General features: G+C 33.9%; 1 protein-coding gene across 1 annotated transcript in view; it reads right to left on the reverse strand.

Annotated features, from left to right (window-relative positions):
* Positions 1 to 13,132, reverse strand: part of ndst3 (N-deacetylase/N-sulfotransferase (heparan glucosaminyl) 3) — a 310,454-nt gene that overhangs the window by 27,773 nt on the left and 269,549 nt on the right. The window contains exons 15-16 of the mRNA XM_062027384.1: positions 6,560 to 6,656; positions 4,056 to 4,179 (exon numbers count right to left, since the gene is read on the reverse strand). Of these exons, the coding sequence (XP_061883368.1) occupies positions 4,056 to 4,179; positions 6,560 to 6,656 (221 nt within the window). The remainder of the gene's footprint in view (positions 1 to 4,055; positions 4,180 to 6,559; positions 6,657 to 13,132) is intronic.

The raw sequence follows: 13,132 nt of genomic DNA on the forward strand, positions 1-13,132 counted from the left end.
ATTACTATTAATCACAGGTTTGTATGTGGATTAATAACTATTAATCACAGGTTTGTATGTGGATTAATTACTATTAATCACAGATTGTATGTGGATTAATTACTATTAATCACAGGTTTGTATGTGGATTAATTACTATTAATCACAGATTGTATGTGGATTCATTACTATTAATTACAGGTTTGTATGTGGATTAATTACTATTAATCACAGGTTTGTATGTGGATTAATTACTATTAATCACATATTTTATGTGGATTAATTACTATTAATTACAGGTTTGTATGTGGATTAATTACTATTAATAACAGGTTTGTATGTGGATTAATTACTATTAATCACAGATTGTATGTGGATTAATTACTATTAACCACAGGTTTGTATGTGGATTAATTACTATTAATCACAGATTGTATGTGGATTAATTACTATTAATCACACGTTTGTATGTGGATTAATTACTATTAATCACAGGTTTGTATGTGGATTAATTACTATTAATCACAGATGGTATGTGGGTTAATTACTATTAATCACAGGTTTGTATGTGGATTAATTACTATTAATCACAGGTTTGTATGTGGATTAATTACTATTAATCACATATTTTATGTGGATTAATTACTATTAATTACAGGTTTGTATGTGGATTAATTACTATTAATAACAGGTTTGTATGTGGATTAATTACTATTAATCACAGATTGTATGTGGATTAATTACTATTAACCACAGGTTTGTATGTGGATTAATTACTATTAATCACAGATTGTATGTGGATTAATTACTATTAATCACACATTTGTATGTGGAGATTAATTACTATTAATCACAGATGGTATGTGGGTTAATTACTATTAATCACAGGTTTGTATGTGGATTAATTACTATTAATCACAGGTTTGTATGTGGATTAATTACTATTAATCACAGGTTTGTATGTGGATTAATTACTATTAATCACAGGTTTGTATGTGGATTAATTACTATTAATCACAGATTGTATGTGGATTAATTACTATTAATCACAGGTTTGTATGTGGATTAATTACTATTAATCACAGATTGTATGTGGATTAATTACTATTAATCACAGGTTTGTATGTGGATTAATTACTATTAATCACAGATTGTATGTGGGTTAATTACTATTAATCACAGGTTTGTATGTGGATTAATTACTATTAATCACAGGTTTGTATGTGGATTAATTACTAATAATCACAGGTTTGTATGTGGATTAATTACTATTAATCACAGATTGTATGTGGATTAATTACTATTAATCACATGTTTGTATGTGGATTAATTACTATTAATCACAGGTTTGTATGTAATTACTATTAATCACAGGGTTGTATGTGGATTAATTACTATTAATCACAGATTGTATGTGGATTAATTACTATTAATCACAGGTTTCATTGTGGATTAATCACAATTGGTCACAGGTTTGAATCTGGATTACTCAGTGATTGCAGATTTAAATATAGATTAGTCATGATTAATCATAGGTTTGAGTGTGTTTTAATCATGATTATTCACAAGGTGAATTGCTCTCGATTTAATTAATCACAGGTTTGACTGAATGAGTCACGATTAATCACAGGTTTGACTGTGAATGATATGAATGTAGATTAGTCATGATTAATCACAGGTTTGACTGTGAATGAATCACGATTAATCACAGGTTTGACTGAATGAATCACGATTAATCACAGGTTTGACTGTGAATGACTGTGAATTTAAATGTAGATTAGTCATGATTAATCACAGGTTTGAATTTGGATTAATCATGATGAATTACTGGTTTGGTATTGGATTAATCACAATGAATCACTCACTTGCATAATTAAAATGAACTTAAAAGACCCCTTAGTTGGACAACAATAAAACATTCTTTCAAAATGTCATTAAAAAACATTTTTTAAACATCATCAACTTGCTGACAATCTGGTGTAAAGTCCAGTGAGGGAGTGAAATGTGATTAATCTACCACATACATTAACACAATAGTTGATTGTGATTAATCACAAAAGTCAACACGTTATTTTCAACAATTCCCTGGAACTCAAACTTGTTTTGATTCATGTCTGGCTTGTCCGGCAGCTTTTCTTATCGTCCACCTGTGTGGGACACGGTGAGAAGTCATGATATCATCCACCTGTGTGGGACACGGTGAGAAGTCATGATATCATCCACCTGTGTGAGACACGGTGAGAAGTCATGATATCGTCCACCTGTGTGGGACACGGTGAGAAGTCATGATATCATCCACCTGTGTGGGACACGGTGAGAAGTCATGATATCATCCACCTGTGTGGGACACGGTGAGAAGTCATGATATCATCCACCTGTGCGGGACACGGTGAGAAGTCATGATATCATCCACCTGTGTGGGACACGGTGAGAAGTCATGATATGGTCCACCTGTGTGGGACACGGTGAGAAGTCATGATATCATCCACCTGTGTGGGACACGGTGAGAAGTCATGATATCGTCCACCTGTGTGGGACACGGTGAGAAGTCATGATATCATCCATCTGTGCGGGACACGGTGAGAAGTCATGATATCATCCACCTGTGTGGGACACGGTGAGAAGTCATGATATCATCCACCTGTGTTGGACACGGTGAGAAGTCATGATATGGTCCACCTGTGTGGGACACGGTGAGAAGTCATGATATCATCCACCTGTGTGGGACACGGTGAGAAGTCATGATATCATCCACCTGTGTGGGACACGGTGAGAAGTCATGATATCATCCACCTGTGTGGGACACGGTGAGAAGTCATGATATCGTCCACCTGTGTGGGACACGGTGAGAAGTCATGATATCATCCACCTGTGTGGGACACGGTGAGAAGTCATGATATCATCCACCTGTGTGGGACACGGTGAGAAGTCATGATATCATCCACCTGTGTGGGACACGGTGAGAAGTCATGATATCATCCACCTGTGTGGGACACGGTGAGAAGTCATGATATCATCCACCTGTGTGGGACACGGTGAGAAGTCATGATATCGTCCACCTATGTGGGACACGGTGAGAAGTCATGATATCGTCCACCTGTGTGGGACACGGTGAGAAGTCATGATATCATCCACCTGTGTGGGACACGGTGAGAAGTCATGATATCATCCACCTGTGTGGGACACGGTGAGAAGTCATGATATCATCCACCTGTGTGGGACACGGTGAGAAGTCATGATATGGTCCACCTGTGTGGGACACGGTGAGAAGTCATGATATCATCCACCTATGTGGGACACGGTGAGAAGTCATGATATCATCCACCTGTGTGGGACACGGTGAGAAGTCATGATATCATCCACCTGTGTGGGACACGGTGAGAAGTCATGATATCATCCACCTGTGTGGGACACGGTGAGAAGTCATGATATGGTCCACCTGTGTGGGACACGGTGAGAAGTCATGATATCATCCACCTGTGTGGGACACAGTGAGAAGTCATGATATCATCCACCTGTGCGGGACACGGTGAGAAGTCATGATATCATCCACCTGTGTGGGACACGGTGAGAAGTCATGATATCATCCACCTGTGTGGGACACGTGAGAAGTCATGATATCATCCACCTGTGTGGGACACGGTGAGAAGTCATGATATCATCCACCTATGTGGGACACGGTGAGAAGTCATGATATCATCCACCTGTGTGGGACACGGTGAGAAGTCATGATATCATCCACCTGTGTGGGACACGGTGAGAAGTCATGATATGGTCCACCTGTGTGGGACACGGTGAGAAGTCATGATATCATCCACCTGTGTGGGACACAGTGAGAAGTCATGATATCATCCACCTGTGCGGGACACGGTGAGAAGTCATGATATCATCCACCTGTGTGGGACACGGTGAGAAGTCATGATATCATCCACCTGTGTGGGACACGGTGAGAAGTCATGATATCATCCACCTGTGTGGGACACGGTGAGAAGTCATGATATCATCCACCTATGTGGGACACGGTGAGAAGTCATGATATCATCCACCTATGTGGGACACGGTAGTTTGGTCCTCACCAGTCGATGCCTTTGTGGTAGTTGTTGGTGTTGAAGAAGTGCACCTCCTCGTAAGTTGTGGTACTTGGGTAGTTGCTGGAGATGGACGGGTGCATGAGGAGGAAGAGATAAAGTGCGGTGGTCCCTGCAAGAAAGGGGCGTGGTTAAGGTTGATGAAGTCACATGATGACTTGGTCACATGATTCCAAAATGTCAGCATTTGTTGTCCCACTTCTCTGACTTCAGGATCCAACCACAGTCTTTCAATGGAAGCTGCTGGAAGGCCGCTGTTGCTATAGTAACCATTATATTAATTAGCACTAATGATGTCACTACACTACACTGCCTCATACATGATATTACTGCAGGTGTATTGCTAAAATAGCTACCAATTTTACTATGGACCTATTAGATTGTGCGTAATGTAAAATAATTAGTAATTTGATGTCAGCAACACGTGACAAAGAAGTTGTGAAAGGTGGCAATAAATACTGATAAAGTTGAGGAATGCTCATCAAACACTTATTTGGAACATCCCACAGGTGTGCAGGCTAATTGGGAACAGGTGGGTGCCATGATTGGGTATAAAAGTAGATTCCATGAAATGCTCAGTCATTCACAAACAAGGATGGGGCGAGGGTCACCACTTTGTCAACAAATGCCTGAGCAAATTGTTGAACAGTTTAAGAACAACCTTTCTCAAGCAGCTATTGCAAGGAATTGAGGGATTTCACCATCTACGCTCCGTAATATCATCAAAGGGTTGAGAGAATGTGGAGAAATCACTGCAGGTAAGCAGCTAAGCCCGTGACCTTCCATCCCTCAGCCTGTACTGCATCAACAAGTGTGTGTAAAGGATATCACCACATGGGCTCAGGAACACTTCAGAAACCCACTGTCAGTAACTACAGTTGGTCGCTACATCTGTAAGTGCAAGTTAAAACTCTCCTATGCAAGGCCAAAACCGTTTATCAACAACACCCAGAAACGCCGTCGGCTTTGCTGGGCCTGAGCTCATCTAAGATGGACTGATACAAAGTGGAAAAGTGTTCTGTGGTCTGACGAGTCCACATTTCAAATTGTTTTTGGAAACTGTGGACGTCGTGTCCTCCGGACCAAAGAGGGAAAGAACCATCCGGATTGTTCTAGGCGCAAAGTGTAAAAGGCAGCATGTGTGATGGTATGGGGGTGTATTAGTGGCCAAGACATGGGTAACTTACACATCTGTGAAGGCACCATTAATGCTGAAAGGTACATACAGCTTTTGGAGCAACATATGTTGCCATCCAAGCAACGTTACCATGGACGCCCCTGCTTATTTCAGCAAGACAATGCCAAGCCAGGTGTTACATCAACGTGGCTTCATAGTAAAAGAGTGCGGGTACTAGACTGGCCTGCCTGTAGTCCAGACATTGAAAATGTGTGGCACCTGCAATGTGAGAAGTGAGACCCCCGGACTGTTGAACAACTTAAGCTGTACATCAAGCAAGAATGGGAAAGAATTCCACTTCAAAAATGTGTCTCCTCACTTCCCAAACCAAAACTGAGTGTTGTTCAAAGGAAAGGCCATGTAACACAGTGGTGAACATGCCCTTTCCCAACTACTTTGGCACGTGTTGCAGCCATGACATTATAACTTAATGATTATTTGCAAAAAAATAAAGTTTATGAGTTTGAACATGAAATATGTTGTCTTTGTAGCATATTCAACTGAATATGGCTTGAAAAGGATTTGCAAATCATTGTATTCTGTTTATATTTACATCTAACACCATTTCACAACTCATATGGAAACGGGGTTTGTACTTACAGTTTACAAATGATAGGACATAATGTGTTAATCACAAGGATTATTACTTCATTAACACATCAAGTTGAGGATTAGGTCAGGCTGATTAGAAAAGTAAGCACTAAATTAATATACTGCGTAAAGAGAGACTTCTAAATAACGGATTGCAAATAAATGTGCAAGCAATTGTGTTGTGCTGAAATAAACTAAAGTAATAACACATTTATTGAGCTAAACTGTGAACATAATTAAAGTTGGTCATCATTTTGCGCTTAAGAGATTTCTTTATGACTTTAGCTTCAGACTTCTTCGTATCTTTTTACTGATTTATATATATATATATGTATATATATATATATATATATATATATATATATATATATATATATATATATATATATATATATATATATATATATATATATATGTATATATATATATATGTATATATATATATATATATACATATATATATATATATATATATATATATATATATATACATATATATATATATATATACATATATATATATATATATATATATATATATATATATATATATATATATATATATATATATATATATATATATATATATATATATATATATATATATATATATATATATATATGTATATATATATATATATATATATATATATATATATATATATATATATATATATATATATACATAAACAAAAAAAAAATAGTTTGTTGACAAGGGACTTACCTGTTTTCTGTGGTCCAACCACCAAGAACTTGGGCAGCCTGTCGCAGGTCTTCTCCTTAGACCAGATGTCTTTATGTCGCTTGTCGTCACAAGGATTCTAAAGCAGAACAACACAGCCGTCACAAGGATTCTAAAGCAGAACAACATGACAGATACTTCAGAACACAAAGGTGGTCTTTTTAGCAGAGGATCTTCAAGTCAAAGATCATCTATGTGCCAGGAGTGTTGCTTCTCCTACTGACTTCTAAACTAGCATCTTATTTTTCTACAGCCATGTTGTTTGTAGGTGCAAACACACATTTATTATTACATTATTTATTATGTTTTCTACTGCCATGTTGTTTGTAGGTGCAAACACACATTTATTATTACATTATTTATTATGTTTTCTATTGCCATGTTGTTTGTAGGTGCAAACACACATTTATTATTACATTATTTATTATGTTTTCTACTGTCTTGTTGTTTGTAGGTGCCAACACACATTTATTATTACATTATTTATTATGTTTTCTACTGCCATGTTGTTAGTAGGTGCAAACACACATTTATTATTACATTATTTATTATGTTTTCTATTGCCATGTTGTTTGTAGGTGCAAACACACATTTATTATTACATTATTTATTATGTTTTCTACTGCCATGTTGTTTGTAGGTGCAAACACACATTTATTATTACATTATTTATTATGTTTTCTATTGCCATGTTGTTTGTAGGTGCAAACACACATTTATTACTACATTATTTATTATGTTTTCTACTGTCTTGTTGTTTGTAGGTGCAAACACACATTTATTATTACATTATTTATTATGTTTTCTACTGCCATGTTGTTAGTAGGTGCAAACACACATTTATTATTACATTATTTATTATGTTTTCTATTGCCATGTTGTTTGTAGGTGCAAACACACATTTATTATTACATTATTTATTATGTTTTCTACTGCCATGTTGTTTGTAGGTGCAAACACACATTTATTATTACATTATTTATTATGTTTTCTACTGTCTTGTTGTTTTTAGGTGCAAACACACATTTATTATTACATTATTTATTATGTTTTCTACTGTCTTGTTGTTTGTAGGTGCAAACACACATTTATTATTACATTATTTATTATGTTTTCTATTGCCATGTTGTTTGTAGGTGCAAACACACATTTATTATTACATTATTTATTATGTTTTCTACTGCCATGTTGTTTGTAGGTGCAAACACACATTTATTATTATATTATTTATTATGTTTTCTACTGTCTTGTTGTTTTTAGGTGCAAACACACATTTATTATTACATTATTTATTATGTTTTCTATTGCCATGTTGTTTGTAGGTGCAAACACACATTTATTATTACATTATTTATTATGTTTTCTATTGCCATGTTGTTTGTAGGTGCAAACACATTTATTATTACATTATTTATTATGTTTTCTACTGCCATGTTGTTTGTAGGTGCAAACACACATTTATTATTACATTATTGATTATGTTTTCTACTGTCTTGTTGTTTGTAGGTGCAAACACACATTTATTATTACATTATTTATTATGTTTTCTATTGCCATGTTGTTTGTAGGTGCAAACACACATTTATTATTACATTATTTGTTATGTTTTCTACTGCCATGTTGTTTGTAGGTGCAAACACACATTTATTATTACATTATTTATTATGTTTTCTATTGCCATGTTGTTTGTAGGTGCAAACACACATTTATTATTACATTATTTATTATGTTTTCTATTGCCATGTTTGTAGGTGCAAACACACATTTATTATTACATTATTTATTATGTTTTCTACTGCCATGTTGTTTGTAGGTGCAAACACACTTTTATTATTACATTATTTATTATGTTTTCTATTGCCATGTTGTTTGTAGGTGCAAACACACATTTATTATTACATTATTTATTATGTTTTCTACTGTCTTGTTGTTTTTAGGTGCAAACACACATTTATTATTACATTATTTATTATGTTTTCTATTGCCATGTTGTTTGTAGGTGCAAACACACATTTATTATTACATTATTTATTATGTTTTCTATTGCCATGTTGTTTGTAGGTGCAAACACATTTATTATTACATTATTTATTATGTTTTCTACTGCCATGTTGTTTGTAGGTGCAAACACACATTTATTATTACATTATTGATTATGTTTTCTACTGTCTTGTTGTTTGTAGGTGCAAACACACATTTATTATTACATTATTTATTATGTTTTCTATTGCCATGTTGTTTGTAGGTGCAAACACACATTTATTATTACATTATTTGTTATGTTTTCTACTGCCATGTTGTTTGTAGGTGCAAACACACATTTATTATTACATTATTTATTATGTTTTCTATTGCCATGTTGTTTGTAGGTGCAAACACACATTTATTATTACATTATTTATTATGTTTTCTATTGCCATGTTTGTAGGTGCAAACACACATTTATTATTACATTATTTATTATGTTTTCTACTGCCATGTTGTTTGTAGGTGCAAACACACTTTTATTATTACATTATTTATTATGTTTTCTATTGCCATGTTGTTTGTAGGTGCAAACACACATTTATTATTACATTATTTATTATGTTTTCTATTGCCATGTTGTTTGTAGGTGCAAACACACATTTATTATTACATTATTTATTATGTTTTCTACTGCCATGTTGTTTGTAGGTGCAAACACACATTTATTATTACATTATTTATTATGTTTTCTATTGCCATGTTGTTTGTAGGTGCAAACACACATTTATTATTACATTATTTATTATGTTTTTTACTGTCTTGTTGTTTGTAGGTGCAAACACACATTTATTATTACATTATTTATTATGTTTTCTATTGCCATGTTGTTTGTAGGTGCAAACACACATTTATTATTACATTATTTATTATGTTTTCTACTGTCTTGTTGTTTGTAGGTGCAAACACACATTTATTATTACATTATTTATTATGTTTTCTATTGCCATGTTGTTTGTAGGTGCAAACACACATTTATTATTACATTATTTATTATGTTTTCTACTGTCTTGTTGTTTGTAGGTGCAAACACACATTTATTATTACCTTGTTTATTATGTTTTCTACTGTCTTGTTGTTTGTAGGTGCAAACACACATTTATTATTACATTATTTATTATGTTTTCTACCGTCTTGTTGTTTGTAGGTGCAAACACACATTTATTATTACATTATTTATTATGTTTTCTACTGTCTTGTTGTTTTTAGGTGCAAACACACATTTATTATTACATTATTTATTATGTTTTCTACTGTCTTGTTGTTTGTAGGTGCAAACACACATTTATTATTACATTGTTTATTATGTTTTCTACTGTCTTGTTGTTTGTAGGTGCAAACACACATTTATTATTGCATTGTTTATTATGTTTTCTACTGTCTTGTTGTTTGTAGGTGCAAACACACATTTATTATTACATTATTTATTATGTTTTCTACTGTCTTGTTGTTTTTTGGTGCAAACACACATTTATTATTACATTATTTATTATGTTTTCTACTGTGTTGTTGTTTTTAGGTGCAAACACACATTTATTATTACATTATTTATTATGTTTTCTACTGTCTTGTTGTTTGTAGGTGCAAACACACATTTATTATTACATTATTTATTATGTTTTCTACTGTCTTGTTGTTTGTAGGTGCAAACACACATTTATTATTACATTATTTATTATGTTTTCTACTGTCTTGTTGTTTGTAGGTGCAAACACACATTTATTATTACATTATTTATTATGTTTTCTATTGCCTTGTTGTTTGTAGGTGCAAACACATTTATTATTACATTATTTATTATGTTTTCTACTGTCTTGTTGTTAGTAGGTGCAAACACACATTTATTATTACATTATTTATTATGTTTTCTACTGTCTTGTTGTTAGTAGGTGCAAACACACATTTATTATTACATTATTTATTATGTTTTCTACTGTCTTGTTGTTTGTAGGTGCAAACACACATTTATTATTACATTATTTATTATGTTTTCTACTGCCTTGTTGTTAGTAGGTGCAAACACACATGTGTTATTACATTATTTATTATGTTTTCTACTGCCTTGTTGTTAGTAGGTGCAAACTACTCACAATAATCCCAGTTTGTAAGTGCAAACACACATTTATTATTACATTATTTATTATGTTTTCTACTGCCATGTTGTTAGTAGGTGCAAACACACATTTATTATTACATTATTTATTATGTTTTCTACTGTCTTGTTGTTTGTAGGTGCAAACACACATTTATTATTTCATTATTTATTATGTTTTCTACTGTCTTGTTGTTTGTAGGTGCAAACACACATTTATTATTATATTATTTATTATGTTTTCTACTGCCATGTTGTTAGTAGGTGCAAACACACATTTATTATTACATTATTTATTATGTTTTCTACTGCCATGTTGTTAGTAGGTGCAAACACACATTTATTATTACATTATTTATTATGTTTTCTACTGCCATGTTGTTAGTAGGTGCAAACACACATTTATTATTACATTATTTATTATGTTTTCTACTGTCTTGTTGTTTGTAGGTGCAAACACACATTTGTCCACAGTACTACTGGACCGCCCGACTAATATTTCACACTAACGCTGTTATTAAAGCAAATGTTTGACCCCACATGACCTAACATTTCTCAAATTGCTGAAAAGACTCGTCAAAACACCCACTGTTACTTTTAAAAGGTAAATCCTCCACATTATTTATGTGAGACAAGAACAAACGTCTAAAACCTTCTACGCGTATACTAAATAGTAAAAAAACTGCTAGCAGGAGGCGGCTAACAATACAGCTAATGGGGGATTATTCATAGTATTCTTCACGATTAATCACAGGTTAGAATGTGGATTACTCACGACTACTAACAGGTTTGAATGTGATTAATCATAATTAATCACAGGCTTGAATATAGATTAATCATGAATAATCACAGGCTTGATTGTAAATTAATCATGGATGATCACAGGCTTGGACGTAGATTAATCATGATTAATCACAGGCTTGAATGTAGAGTAATCATGATTATTTACAGGCTTGAAGGCGGATTGATCACAATAATCATACATTTTAATTTAGTGTAGTAACAATTAATCACAGGCTTGGAAGTAGAGTAATCATGATTAATCACAGGCTTGGAAGTAGAGTAATCATGATTAATCACAGGCTTGGATGTAGAGTAAAAATGATTAATCACAGGCTTGGATGTAGAGTAAAAATGATTAATCCCAGGTTTGAATGTAGAGTAATCATGATTAATCACAGGTTTGGAAGTAGAGTAATCATGATTAATCACAGGCTTGAATGTAGAGTAATCATGATTAATCACAGGCTTGGAAGTAGAGTAATCATGATTAATCACAGGCTTGAATGTAGAGTAAAAATGATTATTCCCAGGTTTGAATGTAGAGTAATCATGATTAATCACAGGCTTGAATGTAGAGTAATCATGATTAATCACAGGCTTGGAAGTAGAGTAATCATGATTAATCACAGACTTGAATGTAGAGTAAAAATTATTAATCCCAGGTTTGAATGTAGAGTAATCATGATTAATCACAGGCTTTAATGTAGAGTAATAATGATTAATCCCAGGTTTGAAAGCAGATTGATCACGATAATCATAGGTTTGAATTTGGTGTATTAACAATTCATTACAGGTTTGAATGTACACTACTCACGATTAATCACAGGTTTGAATTTGGTGTATTCACGATTAATCACAGGTTTGAATGTGGATTACTCACGATTGATCACAGGTTTGAATGTGGACTACTCACGATTAATCCCAGGTTTGAATGTGGACTACTCACGAGTAATCACAGGTTTGCATGTGGAGTACTCACGATTGATCATGGGTTTGAATGTGGACTACGGTACTCACAATAATCCCAGATTTGAATGTGGACTACTCACGATTAATCACAGGTTTGAATATGGACTACTCACGAGTAATCACAGGTTTGCATGTGGAGTACTCACGATTGATCATGGGTTTGAATGTGGACTACGGTACTCACAATAATCCCAGATTTGAATGTGTACTACTCACGATTAATCACAGGTTTGAATGTGGACTACTCACAGGTTTGAAAGTTGACTACTCAGGATTAATCCCAGGTTTGAATGTGGACTACTCACAGGTTTGAAAGTTGACTACTCATGATTAATCCCAGGTTTGAAGGTGGATTGATCATGATAATCATACGTTTCAACTTGGTGTATTAACGATTAATCAACGATTGGAATGTAGACTACTCACGATTAATCCCAGGTTTAAATGATAAATAATAAATGGGTTATACTTGTATAGCGCTTTTCTACCTTCAAGGTACTCAAAGCGCTTTGACACTATTTCCACATTTACCCATTCACACACACATTCACACACTGATTAAGGGAGCTGCCATGCAAGGCGCTAACCAGCACCCATCAGGAGCAAGGGTGAAGTGTCTTGCCCAAGGACACAACGGACGTGACTAGGAAGGTAGAAGGTGGGGATTGAACCCCAGTACCCAGCAA

Source organism: Entelurus aequoreus, linkage group LG18 (genome assembly GCF_033978785.1).
Source record: "Entelurus aequoreus isolate RoL-2023_Sb linkage group LG18, RoL_Eaeq_v1.1, whole genome shotgun sequence".
NCBI classification, from domain to species: domain Eukaryota; kingdom Metazoa; phylum Chordata; class Actinopteri; order Syngnathiformes; family Syngnathidae; genus Entelurus; species Entelurus aequoreus.